This window comes from Kryptolebias marmoratus, linkage group LG14 (assembly GCF_001649575.2).
Source record: "Kryptolebias marmoratus isolate JLee-2015 linkage group LG14, ASM164957v2, whole genome shotgun sequence".
Classification (NCBI taxonomy): domain Eukaryota; kingdom Metazoa; phylum Chordata; class Actinopteri; order Cyprinodontiformes; family Rivulidae; genus Kryptolebias; species Kryptolebias marmoratus.
In genome coordinates, this window is record NC_051443.1 from 19652035 (window position 1) to 19677372 (window position 25338).

The following is a 25338-nucleotide window of genomic DNA, read 5'->3' on the forward strand; positions in this document are numbered from 1 at the left end:
ATGCAATGCCTTTTCCAACAATGAGATACAGATATACAGTAGCTGCTGTCTTAAAACATTACGATTCATACGTGGGGATCTTAAAGTGACTCACAGAGGTATGTGTTCATGTTTGCAATCACAGTTGCTTTAAAGTAAAGGGAAAACAAAAGGCAAGAACAATTCAAATATACTGAATCATTTCAATCGATAAACAAGCAAGGAGAGTTTTTTCAAAAAGACATTTATTTTGATAGGTATCATATTCTTCATATTTATACCATGAACTGTATGCTGCTTTCAAAGAGTCACACAATTAAAAAAAAAAAGAGTGAGAGAGAGAGATAGGGCAGAGATAAGATCTAAGATTTTCATTAAACATATTTTGGGCAAGCCTGCCTTTAAATCTCCCCCAGCTCCCCCGTATGTTCACACTTTAGAAGCTAGCCTCACATCAAAGTGCAGATTTAAAGATGCGCTGTTAATAAGCAGGGTATGAGAGAGCAGTTTTGGAAGCTGCAAGTCTGTGCAGATCAGGGGTGGCAGAAAAAGTAATTCTAGGTCAGTCAGAAAAGCTTTTGGACTTGTACTTGGGTATGTTAGAATTCATTATTTTTTACCAGTTGCAATCAGACAAAAACTTTGGTGATTACAGGTAAATGTCAGTGTGAATCTGGTCCCAAAGTGAGCCTTGTGAGGTTTTTTTTTTGTATAACCAAAAAATTAATTTTACTAGTAAATGATGTAAAATATCAGTCAACAAAATAACCTATTTAATAAAAAGGTGAGAAGTTTTTATAAACCAAGAAAAGAGGTCTAGTTGCCTTTGACTCAAGTCCTTAAAAAGAGATGTCCCCTCACATTTGTTTATTTATTCCACAAAGCCCTGGTTTTTGAGTTAATACCACATATTGTAAATTGCTTCTGCCCTAACACACCAGGAAACACAATATCAAAATCCACTACAGGATACATTGTTAAGACTACAGACTTGTGAAAACTACAGTGTTGCCCAGAAATTATCACTAAAAGGAAACTGGTCCTGACTGATTTGGAATGAAAGCAAATCATTCCCTTACACCAGGTGATTTTTGAAAGTGTCAGAACCTAAATAATGAGGTTCTCCCCTCCACTCATTAAAGAACAGACTGGAGACACACATGTCAAACAGGTAACCACAAATTCCAGCATGAAACTCCTTAATTTGGGAAGAAATTTGGCATTTTTGCAGACACACACTTTGTTGCACATCTGCATGTGGAGACAGCTCTAAATCCCTGCAGCCAGACCATACCTTGGACCCCAAAAAGAACATGCAAAAAGACATCTTTCAGTTGCAAAAATATTAAAAACTGTTTTTTCTTGCATTTCTTCTTTCAGATGCTTAACTCACCTACACATTTGTTGAATGAGCAATTTTTTAATGCATTTTTTCTCATATTTTTTTTATCTACAGAATAGTTTCCTGAACTTTATTGAACTAAGAAGAAAAACTTCTTACAAGAACGATTTTTGTTCATTTCAGATAAAGATTTAACTTGCTCTACATACCTAGAAGCAAAAATGCTGTTTGATTGAGGTCTACAGGGAAACATCTAAAGTGTAAGATAGGAAGATGAATTTGTAATAATATTAACTCTTATCAGTTTATAGAGTACTTGTTTTATTTTATAAAATGTAAACAAATTAAAAATCCGACAAGTCATTGTGTAAATGTAAAGAAATATTCGAAATCACAATCATTTTGGTCTTTTTAGTGCTATGCACATTTGAAATCTTTGTTTTTCATGCAGAAATTGAAAATTTCTTGGATATTTCTTTGCTCTTTAAAATCCTATTATAGTGACATTTAATCAGCAACAAATGTCTTTTTAAAATTGCTTTATTCACAAGTATTCAATAAGGCTGGCATTAAAACATGTTTTTAAAAGTGCAGCTAAATGATCATAGGTAGAAACGGCTGACAGCAAACATCTAATACATTCTTGTTATAATTAGCTCTATTTATTAACAGATTTGTTTGATCTTTCGAGCACCATTCATTTGCTGGAGCACAAGTCCATCCACAACTAATTTTTCCATAAATTCACAGTTTCTGAGTCAGAATTTCTAAATAATACAAAGCTCTTGTATTTTCTGCTGCTTGGCAACATGCTGGGCTCAGGGATAGCAACTGCAGTGATTATGTAGTTTATGCTATTAGTGTGCAATTACAGCCAAATCAATTATCTGCAAAAGAAATTCATGCTTTGCAATAAAGCTGCGGATAATCAGAGCTTTTGTGCTGAACTGTACAATACAAATCTGCTCCTCTCCCTATTCAATCTGTCTTTCTCTGTGTTGTAGTTTCTCTTTTTTTGTTTATTCTCACCCCCCTTTTTAACTTTTTCCTCTTGCTGACCTGCAGAGATTTGTTGCTCTCAATAGAGGGCAGTGCACTCTCTTTTCTCTCAGTCCTTCATCCTGCATGTGGCTGGGATGATGAATGCCTGCAGTGCATCAGCTGGAGAGGTCAGGCTGCTTCTTCGCGTCTCATTAGAAACATGACTGCCTCATGTGCCCTTTCCTCAGCGCGATTACCATACAATTTAATACACTTACTCGCAACTATCACTTCTCTCGCCTTGAGCTATGGTGGGAGGTGGGGATGACAGAAAACGGTGGACACAGAGACAGGAACAAATAACAGAGTGGAACAGGGTTAGAGAGGTTGAAATAAAAGCACAACGTCTGCTAGGATCACCTAACTGTCTGTGCCACCAAAAATAAAAGCTAATAATGACAATGCCCTGGTTTAACAGCAGGGTTTTCAGGTGAAACTAGGTGGAGAATTGGTCATGCCACTTTGAGGAGGCTTTTGAGCTATCTCTATTTGTCATTTGTAGAATAGAAAAAAAGCACAAACAGAACAAGGTAGAGGAATCCACTCAAAGGGAAAAAATTGCTCATTTTTCTATTCTTCAAGATACATTTCAAACAGCCTTGTCACAACAAAGGGCATCTGAGTGAAAAGAAGTACGACAACAAAAAAAAAAGGAGACGCGGATGAAATTCCTTTTGTTCGAAAACAGGAAAATAAAAGTGGAGCTAAGAAACACAAAAGCCCTGTTAACCAGGCAATCGTGTTTTCTTCTTTTCACTCTTAACACCTCTGTGGATATTAGGATGACAGAAAAGGCAGTGAAAGAAAGTCTGCTGTCTTTCCTGGAAACCCAAGGGGGCTCTATTCATGCCCAGCAGTGATTTGGTTAGCGCCGATAACAACGATACATCAAAGACCTAAATCTGTTTCAAAACAGTGAATTGACAGTGAGTCTAGCAATAGAGAATGTTTTTTTAGTCTTTATGCATTACATGAATACATAACACAGCTCTTTTATGTCATTATGACAGCTATTGTTTTTCACCCTGAGTGAGGGCATCCTGCAAAATAAAATCTTTGACTAAAAAAAGGGCAAAGGCTGGAGGTTTTCATGCAATCGGATTTCTTTAGTAAAGTGGCCTTTAGTAAATAAGATTTGTTTTGCTTGAAGAGCTGTGGATGTGATCTTTGTGTTTGTGACCCAGCACACACAATGTTCTGAGTGTTTTGCGCTGCGGGTCGGACCACAGAAAGAACAGGACATCTGCGAGGAAAAAAACATCCCAAGGAGGATGTGATAGACCTGCTGGCTCAAGGAAAGCCGTAGCAGATGGCAAAATTGTGTGGACAACAGTGGACACAGCTGTCTTGGCCGTAATTGAATTTTGACATGGGCGAGCAGCAGTCATTCAAAAAGAAAAAGGTGTGACGACAAGCTGGATAAGCGACTCATACTGTCCATCTGTCCGTGGATGAAGAGCCATCTCCTGCGTTCATGCCTCCTGATTTAAACCCCTTCTCTGTTTCAAACTGAAACAGGTGTAAAAACATAGACAAATTCAGGGTTCCGTATCATTTTTTTCATTGGTAAGAAGTAAAAACTGAATGCTGAATCAATCTTTTGGTTATGTGTTCCTTTTATACGTGCTGCAAAGACTTGCTTGTTATGCTTTTTTTCCTCAAAGATGGATTTTCTGAGTTCAGTTTTTGTGAAGTACTTATGATTAGTCAGTATATAACTTCCAATAGACAACAGTCAGAATGATCTGGAGAATCAAGGATAAGCTAACACTTACTACAACCCTTGAAGAACAGATTTATGACATCTAAAACAACTCATATGTCAAACATTCTTTGTGAAAAGCACTGAGCTGCTGAAAGCTAAAGGCAAACACATACTGGAGAAAATAAAACAAATCAGTAAATATGTTAACAATCAACAACTACAGACTTCCTTCTGAGCCAAAAACAAAATTTCAATTATGATTGTCCACATAGTCCTTATTTATTTAGATCTGCACATTTCTAACTAAGTTCAGACCTTTTTAGTCTAAATGACTTCATCCTTTTAACTTAATTAGAAAAAAAAACTCAAACCACAGAAAACACATCAGAAACAAAACTGGAATCTGCAAATCATGAAAAGAATGCCAGAGAACACCAAGAGGAATTTTAATGCTGACTCATCTTGTTGATTTGCTGCCTGAACAGCTTTTTTTCACGCAGTTTTTGGTTGCTGTGATTTGAGGTTACAATGTCAAAAAGAACTTACAAAAAAATCACCTTGTACATTTGAGACCTGAATGAATAAACAAGATAAAGATATATTTATAATATACTGTCAAATAAAATAAAACATTAAAACTGCCATTCCTTGATGGAATAGAAATCCCCAGCTGCCTTGTCAAAGTTTTAAACAAAGATCAAACACTGTGTACAATGTGCGCTTTGAAGTATGTTATGAGGATGACATTCAGCTCCTACCATACCAAATTTTAAAACTGTAGACACCTAGATCTGGTTTTTAGGTCTCTGCTGCTGGAATAAGTTTATACTTGAATGTGCTCACTGGGTTGCTGTCTGTACTTTCATTTATCTGCACAGGTTTAAAAAAAAAAAATCAGTAAAAAAGTGAACTCTAGATGCTAAACTTTAAACACAATTAGCATATGTTGACCTTTTCACAGAATCCTTTGTTGGCAGGATGTAAATGAATGTTTTGTTGCCTTCTAAGTGTCCTGCGTGATGACTTGAATGCAGCTGTTTTGAATGTCTGTACTTCACTTACTCTTGAGCTGCAAAGCTGCACTGGAGTCTGGATGCCTCTCCAAACAGACTCGCAGTCAGAATCTAATTGGTACGAAGATCTCGAGGGAAATCAGGTAACATCTCCAATGAATAAAATCTGGTTTCAACAGGAGCTCCATCTTCCTCTAACAATGGTGTGCTTTAAAAGGTCACTTTTACTCTTGTAGTTCAGCAGGAGCAAGTGTAATGAGGTCATTTAGCCTACTGTAGACGGTCATTAGAATACTATGATTTATAAATCAGGATCTGGTGTAGCAGAAGCCATAATTTGTGTGCATCACAAGGGAGTTCAAGCTCCTCTCTAATGAGTCTCAGTATTTCAGGATTTATATCTGCCTCTTCTCAACGACAATGCTAATGAGAGCTTATTAAATTTAGAGGAACTCGCCACTTGACACCTCATCTTTACCCCACAGGTGAACAGCAGACAGAAGACGCAAAACGGAACAGTTTGGAAAAGGTGTTGGAGAAGTTATTTGTCACAACAAAAAATACTGTGTTCAGCGAGTAGGTTCAGCGACAGCTTTGTTGGGATCAAGAGAGGGCAATGAACGAGGAGGAGTCACAGAAATAGAAACACACAATTAAACAGAGCAAAAATAGCAAGTATTTGAGTAATCACAATTAATTATTCCAAGAGGAAGGCTCACTGAGCAGCAAAACATTTGTGAACAATAATTCACTTATAAAAACTCACTCCATGAGCCTAACCTTATGGTGTCTTGGTAACTGGTGGCTATCCATATAGCTTCATCTGGAACAGAAGTGTCTTGTGGAAATATGAAAGTCAGATAATGAAAAAGACCATACAATGAGAACATGCCAAGGAGGCAGGTGAAACATAGACTAATCTATTTGAGTATGAGGGAGATTTCACAGGATGGAAAAAAAAAAAAAAAAATACATAAACAGAAAAAGATATATTGCTTTCTCTCCATCCAAATTGCATTTAGGTATGCCTCTTTTTTTCTACATGTTCTGAAATAACCCCCCTCTGTTTTGTGTTGCTGCTGTCTCTCATGTTCATTCTTTCCTCAACCTGTGTTTTTACCTCCTCTCCTTTTTACCATCCCTCTCTACATGCCCTCTCTTAACCCCCCTCCTTACCTTCCTCAACTGCCTGCTGGTCTATTTTCTTTCCTTCCCCATTGCCACACTTTTTGTTATATTTCTCTCAAACCGTGTGTGAAATTAGAGGATTCAGGCTTCCTGCATGAAACAGATGTGGCTCCAGGCATCAACCAATCAAACGGCAGTGTTGACACTCTGCAACAAAAGCCAATAAAAGCCTAAAATACAACCCAGGAAACACAAACATCACCTAGAAAACAAACAAAAAAATAAGTTGCTAAAACCTTGAAATGATCTAGCGTTTTATTTGTTTACCAACGATGAGAAACGTTTCATTTTCGTCTTAATCATAATACTAATACACATTTATACATACATATATACTTATATATTTGTTAGATTTTTTCTTTACATTTTAGAGTTTGTTTTTTTAAAGGAAGTATGATAAAAAAACTTTTTTCTTCTAAAAGTGCTTCTGAAATAACCTGCAAAACATGTTGCAAGAGTGTCAGAATAAACCTAAACTGACTTAAAAGAAAGAATACAAACTAAGATGTCTGTAGCTCATCAAACATCAATGCATTTCACAGACTCTCCTGTTTCACTCAAAATAATGCAACTTTGATTGTACTTGCTTCATAACTAGAATTGTATTTGACATTTTTCATGTAAGTGTCAGTGTATTTCACCAAATTTCACAAAAACGCCTCCAGCAATTTAAGTATGATCACTATTTTTAGTCAATGTGGCAGTGCAGATGACAGCTTCTGTCTGTTACATTTTTTGTTCTAAAAATTTGTATCCAAAATCTACTGGATCTCAACAATTCAATAGTACCCAAAGGAGGAATTTCAAATAGGTCATTAATTCCACTTTTGGTTTTATATTTTTATTAAAGATTATTTATGTTCAGGTTTACAAACTTAAGGTAAACACCCATGGGAACTCTTCTGTCCCAAAGGGTACTTTTGCTTTACTTTAGGCTTGTTTTGATAAAAACTATGTGAAAATAAAATGATAATATTTCAGCTCTAGTTTTTTAAGGTTTGAGATACAGAGTAGATTAGGGAAACTGAGTTGCAGTGTGAAATTTCTGTCCTCCCTCAAGTGCCGACAATGAAACCAGCGAACAATGTTTCAGCTGTAGTACTTAAAAGCTGTTAATCTTACATAGTGCCGAGTTGTTAATGATTTTATTTGGAACGTGGTCCTCCAAGAACCACAGTGAAACATTTAAAGATGAGTTCTTTTGCTCTATTTTGGCACCTTTTTGTAAAGATCATCTATTTTCTCTCCTTATGTATTCCCTTGTTGTGCACACCCTGTCTACCCAGTTGATTGAAACATACGAGAATGGCTGAGTTTGGATGTTGCATTTGTAAACAAAAATAACTGAGTGAAACTACTTAAAGTTTGCGCTGTGATGGGAAATAAACATGTGATGACTGAGACAGAAGAGTGTGAACTCCTGAAAAACACCAGAAAAACTCACCACATGTCAATTCTTTTGTGTTGCATAAGAATAAATATTTTATTGAAAGAAAATGATATAAAGAACTCCGTCTGATTAGCTATAGAACCGCAGAATTGTGAACTTGACACTAAAGCCACAGCGAGGCCACACTGTCTGTCCAAACGGCACTAGGAACAATTATCCCCATTTATTGCTACCAAACTGCTCTTGAGGAGCAGATTATAAGCTTTGAGCAAGGCAGTGAATATGATACAACACAATCAGTCAGTGTATAAACACCAGCCTCTATCCCCATATTGATTTCTGGGAGCTCTGCGAGTGTTAGTAAAATTCTCCAGAGTGCTACGGTGCTCATCCTCTTATCCTGGACAATAAGGATCAACTCAGTGAGACTGGCTAATCTCCCCCCTTGGAGTCTAAACTCTCCACCAGAAATGACACTTCATCGTTTTCTTCTTACTTACACATACACACAAAGATGACAGGAATTAGATTAAGTTGTCCTTTTCATTATTTGGCTCACAGTTGTTGCTTGCAACTGTTAAATCTCACGATTTCAGGCTTTGTGAGTCAGTAAGAGTCATCACACTTGCTGAGTTTTCTTTTATACGTCTGTCATTTCATTTCACTTTTTTAGGCTTCCCCTCCTCTTCCCCCTTCCGCACCTCAGAGATTCCATCAACTTTTTTTTTTCTTGTTGTGAGTCACTCTATCTCCCAATGTGCCAATAACAATGTGAGAACAAAGAAAATCTACCAGAAAATCAAGGTTGCCCTCCCTCAAGACGATCAGCTCCTTCCTCTTACTCCCACAGGAACTTCAGGAGATGGATTGAGTTGTGAGGTTTTATACAAAAGCAGACAAAACAAGCGTTTATTTTCAGTCCTGCTGTGACATTGGACCATATTATTAAACTGTGTTATGACGCACCAAATCATGTCATAAGTTATAAAAAACTTTTTTTTTATGTGGTTTTCTGATTTTCCTTGAATCTGACCATGACAACATAATTTGCAATGTGTCTTTAAAAATAAAATCTGAGAAAAATGAACAAGTTGATGAAAAGAAAATACAAGCTGAATATTTAAACAACCTACCTAAAGCAGCAAAAAAACATTTGAAATGGATTTTCTTAAGACAAGAGAAAACAAATGCAATACTTGACACAAGACCTGAGAGATGCGTCATCATTAAGCTGAGCCGTTTTTAAGTTTTTAACAGATAATTCTTTGGTAGTCATCTTGTTGGTAATTAAAATACTATTTTATGCTTCTCAGATTGTTTTTTGAAGGTATTTTAGCAAATATAGTGAGAAACAATGGGACATAGGCACAAATTGTGTGTGTGACAAGCTGCTAGTAACAAATCCCTTTCAGTCAAAACTTAAGCTTTTGTTTTCTTAAGTTGTTTGTTATGTGTAGATACAACAATAGTTTATCTCTTAAGATTAGGTGCCTTTTTATGTTGTTTTTTGGATTATGGTTCAGTGCTTTACTTACTTAAAAAAATAAAAAAAGCAAAAACAATTCCGTCTAAAATGCTCAAAGACTAAATCAAAGGTATTTAAATAGCAGCCTATATTCAGATAAAAACCTTATAAGACCTTTAGAAAGTCTGAAGAATGATTTCTCAAAACCATTTTAAAACTTTACAAACAAGTCTGACTCACTGAGTGCATAAACTTTATGAAATAAGAAAAAATGAAAAATTGCCCTAATTGTGATCATTTTCTGTCACTTACTAATGTTATTGTCTACTACTGCTTGTCTACAGTAGGTCTGCTTAGTTATTGTCTGCTCAGTTATGAAGCAGAAAGTGTTTTAGTTACTTGGTCGAAGAGAATCTGCTTGTCTTACCTTGGCCTCAAACTTTTGTCCCATCATTGAAAGCATCTCTACAGCTCTGCTTGCATCCTTCAGAAGATTGTGTTACTTACAAGAAAATGACATTAGTGTAGTCATGGAAATGCCCAAATAAACTGTATTACTGGGCTATCAAATATCCTACTTGGTTAAGGTGCAGTCTTAAAGGGGTCCTACTTTAAAGAATGGTACTTAGCTTATATTTAAGGGCATGGGCAAACAATCCATGAGGTTATTTGTATTGGATGACTTGTTTATGAAGCATAATTTTAGGGTCATTGCCAACTTTTCTTTCATGGTATACTATTTGGGTCACTTTGCCACTGATAAATTAATAGTGGCAATCATTTCTGTCAAGGAAATGAATGCCTTCAATATTATGTCTCCTTGAACCAGTCCAGTTTCATCTCTGACACTGACTGCATGATCTCTGCCCATAAATCTCCTTCAGTCTACCTTTTTTCATAAACAATCTTGAGGTGCCAATAAATATGAGCACAGGCCTCCATCTATGTCCATGACTTGACACAAACTAATGAACAAACAAACAAAATAAAAAGGAAAAGAAAGACAAAACAACTACTCCAGTAAAATGTGTTAACATGTTGTACCTGGCCAGGGTTAATCGGAATCCCAACCCCACCATGAGCTTCTACTGACCCTTAACCCTTACTGCAGTTTTGTTGCCTCATTATTTTGACAAGTAAACAGAACTCCTCGTCATTTGAATGTGTTTATGGATTAGACATACAGGCCCTCATTTTCTTCCCTTACATTTATTTCTAAACAGTGTTTTGGACAGGAGTGGAATGGACATCTTTCCAAGGTGTCGGTGTTGTAATTTGTCTCACCTTATATAAATTACGTAGAGTTTCAATGCACTGATCATAATACAGAAATTTTCATCAATGTACTGAAATTTTCAAAAATAAAAACATTACAAGTGTGGTCAAGTTATTATGATATATGAAAATATATGTGAAAAAAATCCTCAAACAAAGGCAAAGACTTGTATTTACTTGAACTTTTTTGGCATTACAAGGCTTCTGTTGTTTTTAACAAGGTCGTCTATGTGTTTTTGTTTTTTTATTGATGAAGGTAATGATAGTCATTTAAAAACTACTATGTACAATGCATATATTCGATTGTCAAGGCAGGGTTTTACTTGAGGCAGGCATTTATTTTTTTTTTACTTTTTTTTACTGTTTTAGTCTAACTTGTCATGTTTTTTCTAAATTTATTGCCTCAACACAAAATTGAGAACAGCACACATAAATATTTTCCCTCAAGCTTCCGCATGTTTTTAAATGCCAAATTGGAAGTTCATTCATTCCTATAGGAATTATCATAATCTCTGGTAGTTGTGCAAAATCACATTTTCCTCCCCACCTCAGAAATTTGCCTAGGGTATGTTGAAAATGTTAACTTTTTGAAGGAAATTTCAGAGAGAGACCCCCCTCTCTCCCCCATGTTTAATGTGAGTTCTATTAACTCCACTCTACATAGGGTTAAGTTTAAGCAGTTAAAACAGGACTGTGTGCTGGAATTCCCTGGACAACTTTCTTGTGGTACCTCAAAGAGAGTTCAAATGCATTAAACAGGAGCCAAGGATTCGGCATATGATTTATTAGAGGATGAAATGGATCAGAGGGTTGTGAGCTCAGGGTCCCAAGGCCAATAGGCCTGCCTTATCAAACACCAGCAGGCTCCATGGCTAATCTCCAGCTTGTCTGTGGGCAACCCCCATCATTGCTGGCATTGGTAGCTGATAAATCAGGTACACTCTACAGTCTTTTTCAGCATAACAGGACACTGTAAGAACAGGCATATACTGTAGCTGAGTTAAGGAGTTTGTTGAACCCATTGATTGTCGTGAAATAAATAAATAAAAAAATAAGTAAAAAAGGATCGCAGTACAAAACTAGTTCAGCTTGTGTTAGTTTATGGCTCATCACATTTTTGGCTGCATTACCTGGATTAGCCACGCAGTCAAGGCCATATTTAAAGTCCCTGAAGCCTCAATCAACAAGGTTTTGCTTCAAACAGACAGATATACCAGTTTCCTGACAGTGTGAAGATCAGGGATATCAGAGGAAATATCTATTTCAAGGTGCTGATGAAGAAGGAAAGAGGAAAGAGTATATATTTAACTTAAAAGATACTTTGAAATCTTTTCCCTAAATTAAAGATTTACAGTGAAGAAAAGAAAACTTTTTTTTTGTGTGTGTGTGTGTGTTTGTGTGGGGTTATCTTAAACTCAGATGTTTGTTGTCTTAATAGACCATTTATTGACCATTTCTTATAAAGAAAAGAAAGGCCACTCAGTTCATGTAAATTAAAACGCATATGATCAATACTGCAGGAACATCTAACAATCAACTTGACGTTTGACCTCTGTAAGAAATCTATTTCAGTGAAAACAGCATCACTGGTAAGCACATGGAAATAAGATGTTTGGATGATTGCATAAAAGGATTAGGGCACATATTAAAATATTTTTATATACAATTTTCTGCTGCTTTCACGTAGCATAAACCAATTGAAGAAAGCAATGATTTTCATTCAAATTAGACCACCTGGGAAGGTAATTGCTTTGTTTCTCTTATCCATCATCCAAAATACAGTTCAGAATACTATTTACATTTTCAAGGGCACCCAGGAAACCACATGCATTGGTACCCACACATGTAAATTTGCATCTTATTTCTTTTGCACTCTGTAATATTCCGGCTCCTTCCCCAACACACACCTTAATCTTTCCCCTTTGCTTTATGCAGCTGAGTGGCCTCCTTTTAGCATTAACTGAACCAATGGCAAAACAAAAGAATTATGTCCAGCTGTTCAAAAAACAATGTAATAGTGATGGTGTTTTCCCACTTAATCAGATAAACCTAAATAATTGCATTTTATACATGCACACACAGAGATATCCTCAGCAGGCAGGCTATTAACATCCTTTGGTCTTCCTGATGTGTGGAAAGTTCCTCCATTGGAATCAGATTGCACCAAAGGGACCTTTGATTTAGCTCGAGTCGTAAATGCAGTCCTACAAGCTCCTGCTCCGTATGGCCATTGATTATATGCGTTTATTCAGCATGTGAGCTAAGCTCAGTGCAATCAGTAAGAACAGCACAAGGCCCTCTGACCTCTCCACCGTAAACTGAAGAGGACTGATTATTGAACTCCTTTCTCATTCATTCTTTTCTCATCATTGTTCTGTCAATGACTCAGACTCCTAACGACTTCATGGAATGGAAAAAAGCTGCCTGAAAGACATGTATTCACTGACCAAAACAATGCATGTTAACGTGGCCTTGCAGTTTACAGAGAAAAGGACATAGTGGATTTATATCTGTCAAAACTACATTTTTCAAAATAAAACGTAAATTTTTTTTTGTTTGTTTTGTTTTCTTAAAATCTGCACCTAGAATATAATATATATCCACTACAGGATGCTTCCACTTATCAAATGCATGTTTAAATAACAGATTTATCTTATTTACTATATAAGAGAATTTACACATAAGAAGCCAAACAATAAAAGTCATGCATTTCATATTGAGGGTAAAAAAGTGTGGTAAAAGCTGTCACAGAGAGGGGGAGAAGTGATGAGAGCAGAGAAAGACTGTTACCCTTATGCAGCCTCTGGCGATTATTACCATATTATGAGAGCAATCAGTCAAATTGGGTTAAAATGTAAATGTTGTTTCAGTTCCAATTAGTGCTTTAGAATGAGAACAGAGTATGCATAAAGTGCAGCTTCCACCTGACGCTGAATGAGAAACTATTCAAGTGTAATAAATGCATTTGTGTTGCCAATACAACTTGCATTTTTTCCCGCTGAAAACTGGAAAAAGCCTTAAATTGTACACAATCACCACAGATTCATGGTGCACAAACAAGATCATTACCTTAGTATCCAGCTAAAAGTAAAATATTTATTCTTTTATTTATGGTGCTGAAAGTTGGCTTTTATGGAAAACAAGATCAAACAACGTGTCTTCACTCAGCTGTATTGCAGATACAGCTGGGGTCATTTTGTTGCCTCATTGATACAACTGTCTGCATTCGTTCTGCTTTAAACTGGCCAAGGCTGGTCCTTTTGTTAACCAGACTGTACTGATAACCACAGTGGCTGTCTTCTCGACATATCTAAAGCTTTATTGTTCTCTTTATTGATTATTTTTTTTGTCTTCTTGCTGTCAAAGTCTGATTTTATCAATAGCCGTTAATTCCCTTCCTGAAGTATGCATGACAATAAAAACACAAACTAATATACAAATATTCCCAGTCTCATTTATTTTCTTCTCTAAAAAGGATGCTTTATTTTTGCCATGACAATGATCATCTATTATTATAACTTTAGCTCATTACCTGAGCAACTAAAGACTAACATTACAACCTACAGGTTATTCTCTAAATCTAAACAGTAATGTTGTTAAGCAATTAAATTTCCTGAAATAATTAGTAGTGGTTGTTGTATTTTGTCCAACAGCTTTAATGGTGCCTTTTGTTTTCAATTTTTTTTTCTACAATTTATTTTTGTACCACCAATCTGAACTTTTTGATAATTGGTACAAATGGTACAAAAAGTTACCAAAGGTACCATTACCGTGAGAATGAAATTTAGTCTGTTTGGCTAAATCTGACACAGTTACATGATAAACTTAAGTACCTGTGTTGAATAATGTGGATTATCCTTTTGAAAATAAAAAGTTTGTCCAGTTAAATCATTAAAATAACAAATAAACTATTGACATAGGCAGCTTATAATTATTTTAAAATAAAAAAAATATCATGTTTTACTTAAAAAAAAAAAATTAAAACAAGTAGGATGGCAAAACCACAACCCATTGTTTTGCTAAGGCTTCTATGATTAGGAATTATCCTGTAAATACATGTCTGAACAAAAACTTCATTGAAATAAATCCATTTATTTTTCAGTTATAACAAAAAGTAATTGCCATCCCTTATAGGCTTACAGTGGTCCAAAAGGAAACGTTGCTCTTTTATAATTACCTATTTTATCATCAATATGGAGAGCACTGCAGCATCATGAGATCCATGCAGTTATGATTTGTTTCAGTTGAAAGTCAATAAGAATACTGAATTATAAACCCAGTACTGAGGTTCACAACTACCTCAGCAAATAATCTCCTATAAAAATGAAAAATCGCATATGATGTACAGCGCCGGAAGGGAATCTTGTGTGGAGATATAACAATGCTTAGCAAAGGCAATCTCTTCTAACTAGAATCTTTATGGGCTATTTATGTGAGAATTGTGATTTTCTTCTTTCCTGGGAACATAGTATGCAAATCATACCATTTTAAAACAAGTCTTCCATTCAACACACACATACACACTCACTTTGTTGCTTCCTTTATTTCACAGAGAGACCCGCAGAGGCTCATGTCACTCCCTCAGCAGATGGCTGGGGCAAACAGACAATGACAAGCCTCGATTTCACTGACGCTTAAACAGGATTTCACCAGCTGTTGGAAAACAATTTGAATCTTTAACCTATTTTCAAACCGGAGCTTCCACACTGAGCAGACTCAGACAAAGGAAAAAAATTTAAAAATTAAATGAACTGACAGAACTCTTTGTGCAACTTCCTTGCAAGATTTGTTGAAATCCCAATGCCAGGATAAGTTTCTTTACGCCACTGATGAAACTGTAAGGCGGCTAAACTTTAATTCGGTTCATCCCGGTGTTTTGCGGCTTTGTCAGTCAGAGGTGAGCTTGTGTTGTTGTTTATCGAAAGCAACCTTTTGGTTTACAGGCTTGCATCATGGTGTAGGTGTTCTGAGACTTCCCTGTCAGTCTTTTTTAGAGTAAACCTCACTCCCACATGCTCACAGTAGGAGTCCTCTCTAGCAGCAGCAGATAAACTAACTGTGGTGGCATGTTTCATGATCCCTCACACTTTGAAGGTGAAAATATGCCGGAGGGTTCTCGTTGTTCACTTTGTTTATTTGTTTAGGGTTTTGTGTCAAACAGCACACACTGGCAGGACGAATCTTTACAGTGAGAATAAAACATCTACGTTTGGCATTGCGCATGTGCGTATAGTCTTGTTTGTTGAACAAACAACACGGAACATCTCTGAGCACTTTTCTTTACAGTATTTAATAAAAATGTCTAAATCTGGCTGCAGAATGCTGGAATGCTGTCTGTAACATGAGATAAAATGTCTTTGTTAAAAAAAAGATATGAAAAACTCAGCTAAGGAGATTCGCTGAAAGGATTCCTGCCATGCAGGGTGAGTCAATAAAATCTGTTGTGATTTTTTTTTTCCAAACACTGCAGTGAAGAGCTGCAATCAAACAATCAGGTTTAGCAAGAATGTTTTTATTTAAGCTGTCTGATTAAAGTACGACTGTCCAGGAATATGAAAGGAGCTAAAAATAAATCATGACAGAATGTCTTGTATTTTTATTTTTTGTCAGTATGCTACAGCTGATATATCTGACCAAAAAGCCTTTCAAAGGACATAAAATTAGTTCTTTTTTTCTCATTATTGAACTCAGTTCTTCTAAGTAAAACAACCAAAATTAAAGGCGTATCATTTCTTGAAGGAATACATATTGCCTGATGCCTTTCAAAGTTTTAAAATAAGATAATTTTATGTTGAGAAATAACAAAGCTGGAGCCATTTTGGTCAAACTTTAAAAATACTGTTATGCAGAACTTCATGCAATATAAACAGATGCCTTGCTTGGAATATGTGTTTTGAATGACTTTGACCAAACAAATTTAAGCACAATATCTGTAAAATAACTAAATGTTTTGGTTTTAATAATAATATTTGGCTGTGGCTGCCATCTTGAATTTGATTTGCTACAAAAGGTAATCAGTTGTAGGGGCACATTTAGTGACTATTTCCTGAAAGTTTTATAAAAGTCTGTTGAGTGGTTTATGAGATATTTAACTAACAGACAAGAGAGCAAAGAATATTTTTTATGGCACATTTTTTAAATTCTTGAGCAATCAGTCTCAGCTACTACCATGCCATATTTTAGGTCAACGTCTGTCAAATTGACTGAGTTATAGCCTTTTTTGTGTTTTTTTAGAGTCAGTTAGCTGTGGCAGCCATCTTAAATCAGGTTGACTCCAAAATGGAATCAGTTGTATATGTACACCCCATGATTGCTTCCTGCAAGTTTTATTAAAATTGGTCCAGAGGTTCATGAAATATTTAGCTAACAGACATTCTCCAAAAACACATACAGATATGGGTGAAAACATTGTCATCTACATTCGCTTTTCAGCAGTGGGTGATAAAAAGAAAAATATTACAATTAACCTATTAAATTTCCTAAATGCACTCACTAAACAGGCATAAATTAAGTTCACAGAAATATGTCTTAAACCTCCTGCCCTGCAGTCAGCCTCCTGCTCCCTCTTTATCCTCAGATGGTGTGGTTTCACAACCAAGCTTTCCTTGTTATGCAAATAAAATTCTTGTAAACAAGCTACAATTAAATGCTCATTATATGTAAAATCTTAGCCCAACAGCCTATGTGTTTTGAACTTGACGAAACTCCATATGCATCAGTCTCAGCCTCCACACAGTAAAGGATTGTGGGTATTCAACCAAAGGCAGATAAAACATGCGGGGAGTCCTTCTAATATGTAACACTGCAGAGCTATTAGAAATTATGCTACAGGCAGGTCAATTTGTGACGTGTAAAAAGCACGAGCTGAGGCGTGAAACCTCTATAACGAAACAGAATGGTGCAAAAATGGTCAAAAACAAAGATGGAAAAGTTTGCGACCCTGGCCTGTTCATTTTACTCTTAATCAACCTCACTGTAAACCAGTGTCTGCCTTCATAACATCTGCAGAAGAAAGATGAAAGAGTAAAGGATGAATGGTGTCACAGAGTCATTTCCCAGATGATTAGGTGAAAGGCTTTGGATACCTAATAAGTATTCCAACAGAGCATATAGTCACTCTAATGGCTTTCTGTGGCAGATCATTTCCAGGAGATCAGGTTCTGTCATTAAAGGTGTACTAAGCTGCTGCTGTTGATAACAGCTGTCAAACCTGTTTTTTTGTTTGGTTTTTTTGCTTTAAATAACACAATATCCAATGCACCTTAGAAGCAAGATTTCAAAAATTGCATCAAGATGAAGATAAATAAAAACAAAGGAGAAAAAAAAAACGTCATTATGCATATAACTTGCCTTTTGGAGTAACCTTGTTTAAAAAACAAACAGCTTATCCAACTTCTCATGGCATTTTTTTTATTTTTCATGATTAAAGTTCAGAGAATCACATTTCACATTGAATATTGCCAATGATTTCAGCATGATGACAGCAGCTTATTGAGGAAGTGAGACGTAAGGCTCATCTCATTTGACTAATTTCTACCTCTTTGTCTCTACTCTCGTCTGTCCTGTTGCCTATGACCCTGAAACTGGTCATAGACATTATTTTGAAGGATGTCTTCACTAAAAAAAAAAAAAATCAACTAGGAAAGAAATAATAGAGACAAGAGGAGGCTACAGGACACCCATGTATACTATGTCTTTTTAGCATGTTTGAAATGGACATGATACAATAATGAAAAACTGAATAAAAATTTAAAAGTCTGAGGGGATGTCTGTCACCTGCCACCTTTCATGCCAGTGTTTTAGACTAAGATCATCTTATGTTGATAAATGACAAAATTATAGCCATTTTGATCAAATGTGTGCAATCTCGTGCAGTATCTTATGTGATCTGTTAGCGCTTGGAGTATGCGTTGTGAATGACTGTCAGCTATCAAAAAAAAAAACACCAAATTTTTCCTCAATATCTGTAAAGTTAACAGAGATATAGCCATTTTTATGTAAGCAAAGGTTGATTAGTTGTAGTAGCCATCTTGATAGGCGTGATAAGTTAATCCGTTGTACCTGTACAGCCAATGATTAATTTCTTAGAGTTTCATTGAAATCTGTTCAGTAGTTTATGAGATATTTAACTAACAGACAGACACATGAACACGTACACAGACCCAGGCAAAAACTATATTCGCCTTTTGGCAGTAGGCGATAATGAAAGATATTGCAAACATTGCATAAAACTTATACAGGCACAAATAAAACAAAAATGAAGGGTGGAAGACAATTTTTTTTATTTACTTCCAATTAGAATTTTTCACATAGAGAACATGAATGCTTTTTGCAATGCTTACACAAATTAGATACAGTCTACCACAGAGCACTGAGGTTCATATGAAATCTTTAAACCTTTACTTTTCTTCACATGTTGTTTGTGTGGGTTGAAGCAACTGATGCATATTTACACAGACTCAACAGCTGTCACATTTTTCTCGGCAGAGAGCTTTTCTGTATTTGCCATACAAAGCTATTTGCTTGCCCCTGTATAACCCACCAACATTTATCCTTAAAAATGTATGAGAAGTGATTGTCTTTGCTCCCAAGACTTTTCTCAGAAACCTGTACTGAATTGCAAAAAAGGGTGCTTTTGTGTTTGGAATCATCTGCAAAGCCGCTTGAATCTCAGGGAGCCGGTCTTGCCATATTGTCAGCGAAGTTTCAACAAACTTTTCACTGTACGAATGCAGGGGCTGCAATGGCAGACGGAAAAATAAGATGAAAAAAGTAAAGATAGGAACAACTTTGAAGTTAGTGGATGATATACTGCACTGAAAACAGAACTGATCAAGTTACTTTTTGGGCTACTGACTTTTTGGTTAGTGAGTATTTATTTCACCTAAGTGATACATATTTTCAACTACTTTGCTTTTTCTTTGTTTAAATTCATTATCCTTTTTTGTAGTAAAACAGTTTAATTGACAAAATGCAGATAAAAAATATAGATTGAGTTGGTTTTAATAATTTATTTTTTTAAACATACTTTTCTTTTTTAAACATGATTTTTTTTAAACATTTGATTTACAAGTAAAGCCACAACCTTTTTGAAAAGTGGAAAACTTTAAGATCTTTTTTTTTTTTTAAAAAAAGAGAGCAATACAAACACCATCTGTTTATGAGAGAAAAAATAAAAGAGACCAGCCAAAATGATCAGAATTGTGGTTAATCTAAGGCTTGATTCATCACCATCTGCTTGGAAAAACTTTGCCTTCCCTTGAGCAAATTTTGCTGATGACCCCTTGTTTAGAAACACGCAGTGAATTTGAGTCATAATTGATGTTACACCTGGTTTTCTTGTACCAACAAGTCAAAATGCACTCTAATCTAAAAGTCAAACGGGAATATAAAATAGGGTGTTTCTTACACAATGGCATGGTCTATTTATATCACATTATGTGGTGATTTTTTTTCTCAAATGATATCATACCAAAAATACCTTTTTATTGCTTGTTTAAGGTATTTGTGATCTCATTTGGGCGGAAATCCTGTGGTAGCATCTGTAGGAGGGACTTTTCCTGGAGTTATTGGTGATAAAAGAAGGTTTTATTAGTGTGCAACACACTTATTTGACAAAAGAAGCTAAGTAATAATTGATTAAAACAACACATTTGGTGTGGTGCTTGTGGTTATTTTGTGACAATCTAAGGCTTCACTGACTGAATTTTAGAAAGGAGAGCAGAAAAGAGCATTCTATCCACAAGACTGAACTGAATAATGTCAGCAAAACAAAACACATTTCACTTTAATAGCACACACATATATTTGCCTCACAGATGATTGTCTTTGGTAAATAATTTCAGACAATATGCAGTGACAACACCTGTGTTAGAGTTAATAAAAACAAACAAACAAAAAAAACGTTTCTTTTTTTTTTAAGCTTCATAAAACAAAGTAACTGCCCTCATATGTTTCACAGTAGCCTAGTCCACTGGCCATTGTTCAGAAAGTTTTCCACAAACAGCTTTAGATGCCTCAGAATAGTGACTCTGCAAATGATAACCTAAAACAAGCAAGGCAGACAACATTATTAACTTCTGCAGCCCAAGACTATAAAAGGCATATATAACTGTAACACAACTCATTTTAGCACCAGTAATAGCTGTAAGAATTAACTCTGTCTCTTAATGCAAATATGTTTAGTGAAGCTTGAGATAAAAGGGAATGCTTTGTCCACAAATAAAAATCGAAAAACCTTCTAAATTTTTTTTTTTTTTTTTACTGATTTGTTTACTGCTAAGGCCAGAATGTATGAAGGCTTGCATGTTTACAAAATACATAACCTCTTGACAAAACCACCCAATTTATAGCTTGTGTCCTTGCCATAGGATGGACCTTTGTTGAGACCAGAATAGCAAAGCAGAACACCTGATTCCATATATTATGACCTTGTTTTTGAGCAGACCTGTATAATTCAGTGTTTCTTCTCCACAGTGGGACAGCAAAAGAGAAACATGTGAATTACAGATGACTTGTCATTCATCACTGTCATAACCTCAACACACAGCAGGAAATAACAAACCAGCCACAGTGTGTCACTTCCTGTGTGCAGCTACTTTGTCTTTGCTGAAAGCCGTTTAGCTGCTGCGATGAATGTCAAATACTGTACACTGACCCTTACACATACACACAGAATTAATTTAATCACCCACACATATATACAAAAATCAGATAAAATCCTTTTGCTGAAAGTGAAAAGATGCATGCGTCAAAAAGCCTATTGAAAGGATTGAAGTTATTTTAGATTTGTAATAAATTACATATTTTATTGTGTGTCTTAAACTACATAAACAGAATGTTTATTATGACAACAGTTTTGAAAGCATAGTTGTATTAGTACAATTTAGACTCAAAAATTCTTTCGAAGTTTGTTCATTTGTTTTTATTTTTCAGATTAGATTGTTTTTGTGACAATTTTGGGTGCTCGGAAGTTAGATCAGCTTTAAATTTAACAGCAATTTTAAGAAAAGTCCTAGCCTGCAGCTGCATTACCTCCTCCTACACCTCTTCTTAAAATATATATCTATATTCTCCAAAGCAAAAAATAAGTATATTGCAATTGGTTTTTATACCACAGTGAAAATAAGTGACATTAAAAGCTAAGTTGAAGACAGGGAATCGGTATTGTGAGATAAGGTGTGTTTTAAATGGGAAATTTTATCTCATAAAATGGGGTGGAAAAGACCAAAATGCAGGTGAACAAAGCAGAGAAAGCAGGGAGATGACAAAGTCCTTGTTGATTATTGAAAATAAAACTAAAGACAAGGTGCTGCCACAGCGAGATGAATTCAAAAACAAAACAGAACAAAAATTGGCCCAACCAGCAGGATCTATGAGTAAACAGAGGATCAAACAATGAACTGAGAAAGAACAGGAGGAAATATATTGGAAGAGTGACTGCTGAGTGATGACACGTGTGCTGATTACTAAGATAATACAGGTGGTATGTGAGGAGCCAGAAATGAGGACTAAGCAGGACATTTAGTGGCAATGATGATAAAGAATACAAAAATCGAAACCATAACTAAATTTCCAAAACAATAAAACTCAATGTAATCCAAAGGAAATTAGAACAACTACTTAAGGTGTTTCTTGTGATGCTGTCCATCTGTAAAGCATCAGCATTGTCAAATACCTGTAAAAGAGTTAATAACTTAAAAACACTTCTTATGTAGATGTGTTTTAAGGCACACAAAAAACAGGCTCTAATCTTTTCAAATAAAATTTTCTAAAGGGATGTAAAATATAGCATATCATCAGTCATTTATTATGTGAATGTAAAAGTGAACATTTCTCTGACCAATACATTTTACTGGCTACACTAAGACTATAAGAGCATTGCAGTGCCACAAAAAATTATTTGTTCAAAAGCTGTCATCCATTGCTTAAGGCACCAGCGTACTCCATTAGAGGTCAAGAAGTTGGTTTGCGGTCACGTGGTTGCGATATGTTAGTTTTCACATACACCTTTTTCATAGTTCACGAGATACTCAGCTCAGAAGTCCTGGGAAGCTCCTCCCTCTTCCTACAGTAATTAAATGGCTTTCTTCCCGATGGCTTCTCATATCTTCTGTCCTTGATTTGCTCAAACAGTTGTTAAAACAGCTGTATTTTCTAATAGCCGGAGCAGTAGAAGCAAAATGACTCCATTAAAGCTCTCAGGCTTTTCCGCATCAACATGCCCAGAACGTCTGACCAATCACACAATACTTGTCTTAAATCCCTATAAGAAAAAGTTTGCCCAGGGCCTTGTGTTGCGAAGCTGCAAACAAAGCTACTACAAGAACAAAATGACACAATTTTTGTCACGCTACCATGTAAATGAGAGCCGACTTGCACTCTTTAGTGACACTTGCCGAAAAATAGTGTTGTGCTATTTTTCGGTGGTTCAACCACTTAAATATGTATTTCAGTAGCGTACTTAATTACTAGAAGGATAGATACAGTCCTACCTTTGACTAAAACTGTTCTCTTTCCTGTGGCAGTGCAGGGTAACAACCCGATGACCCTCACTTCTGACGTCCTGACTGACCGTCCACATAACCGGGTTACTGGCTCTTGCACCGAGGAACGCCACACCGTCCTTCAGCTTGACCCTGAAACACACAAAAACATAGCAGTCAAAAACAAAATAAATTGTTTTTTTCTTTCATCTTCCAAAATATGTTTCGGTTACCAAAGCTCTTCATTCTCTTTTATGTTGGTTGTAGCAAAGATAGTTTTATCTAATACAAAAACCTTTATTTATTCCTCCTCTATAGCCACCATAGATGTATTCACACACTTAAACTCCAGATCTAGCAGAGCATATAGTGAAGCCTGAATTTCCTGCTTTTATTGAAAGGTCTGTATATTCACATTTACCCTCTTGACAGATGTCTCACTTCCTGAAAGTTCTAACTGGAAGCAACATCTCACCTAAATCAGATTGAAAATGTTGTTTAGTAAAAAAAAATGTAGATTATGTGGACAATTTTGTCTTATGTGTTGAATATGGCAAATGATCTATACTTATATAGGACCTTTATAACCTTACTGAAGTTCAGCAGAGCACTATACAATGTATTTCTCAATCATCCATGTACATGCTTCCTTATGCAGTACTTTTTTACTTATATTTTATATTTTACTTTTTAATATATTTTCACTCATACATCAGTTAGCTTATCGGGGGCAGTTGCCCAAGGAAACTTCAGCATGCTGCAGAGCCTGGGGATCAAGCCCCCAATCCTCTGATTGGAAGATGACTCTCCTATCACTGGGCCAAAGCTGCCCCAGTGCAAAAGGCTGAATTTGTCAAAACCTCATGTTAATATTGTCCAAAGTTCATATTTGAAAATTGGTCTGGCTGGTAGCTTCTTGTCAGTCTGAAAATTGAAGTTGTAGAAAAACTTTGCTCATTAAGACAGACTCTCTAGCTCCAACATCAAGATGTCAAAGAATGAGACAATCAGGGAAGGACTAAGCTGTTTAAGTTGAAATGGAGCATTAAGACAAATTATAAAACATTAGCTGTATAAAATGGGATTCTTAATTAGCAATCTTAAACCAACTGATGAACATGTTGAAGATTAAAATAGATTTATCCCAAAGTAAAGAGCAAAATATTGACAGAGAGGTAATTTTCTCTCTGCACTTGGAGTTTTTAAAGACATTCAAGTTTTGAACCACCTGTCTGACCATTTTATCTTACAATCACTTCCATTATTTATGGTCACAGTCTGTGGGCAGATATACAAGTGCTGAATAACCATGACTTCCTCCTTTATCAGTAAACTGACACACTGTGGCTTTTCTTATTCCTTCCTCTGTCACATGAAATTATCAAGACGTGCCGCTTTCGGAACTTCTTTATCCAACATATCAAATTATTACTGTTCATACTTCATGCACCAATGGAGCAAGATTTGTGGGCATAAGAAGCAATGAAGAAGAAAGATGGTAAGGGATACTAGTCTAAAGTAAAAACACAGAAAGTTGAGAAAAAAAACCCATTTCACTTCAGTAAAAGATGAATGCTCAATAATTCTTGTCCCATATCAAAATAATCAGAGACTGTCCTCATTTCAGATCTGTGAAGTATCTGTAGAGGATGACCAAAAAACTTGAGCTTTTACAGGGGAATAATGATATGACAACCCAAGCAGCAGTGCTTAGAAGAGCACAGTCATTACATGTTCTGTATTCAACCGGTCACCTTTGATCTTATCACAGTTTCTGCTGTAGTAATAACTGGCCTTGTGTTGGTCGCTGTTCCTGACGAGCAAAGATAAAGGCCACGAGTGTGGCAGCTGAAGACTGAAACTGGGGGAAGCAACTGATTGCCTTCTGCCCTTCTGTTTTCAGATTGCCATCTTATTCAAACCACAGTAATAACTATAAATTCATAACCAGCTTTACCACTAACAAGTGACAAGGGAACCAATAATCAAAGAAACATATGCAGTGTTCTATATGACATATACAAAACATCACTTTTTCATATTTTTTTAGCTTTTTTCTTAATTTGACAGCACCTTTCTGTGGTTGGGGTAGAACTTTTGATTGCACGTTTATTAGCATTTTGCATTTACTTGGAAATTAAATTTAGACTAATTTATCCTTCTAGCCAAAAAAGTGTTTTTTTAATTATATTTGACCTGTCAAAAAAAGACAAATTATTCAATTAAGTATTTAGTTGATAAATCAATCAATATTGGTGTTCAATAAAGCACTTTGTGTTTCCTGTGGTCTTTCCTTCTTTCCTTTCCTCCCTTGCCTTTTTTCTTCTATTATTCCTTCCTAATTTTCTTGTTTTTTCCTTCCTTCCTTTATTTCCTTTCCTTCTTTTGTCCTTCCTACATCTTCCTTCCTTCCTTCCTTCCTTCCTTCCTTCCTACCTACTTACCTCTTTTCTTC

At 35.8% G+C, this 25338-nt stretch overlaps 1 protein-coding gene across 1 annotated transcript in view; it reads right to left on the reverse strand.

Moving 5' to 3' along the window:
• Nucleotides 1-25338, reverse strand: part of si:dkey-112m2.1 (transmembrane protein 132C) — a 144422-nt gene that overhangs the window by 35174 nt on the left and 83910 nt on the right. The window contains exon 4 of the mRNA XM_017410450.3: nucleotides 22893-23036. Coding sequence (XP_017265939.1) covers nucleotides 22893-23036 — 144 coding nt within the window. The remainder of the gene's footprint in view (nucleotides 1-22892; nucleotides 23037-25338) is intronic.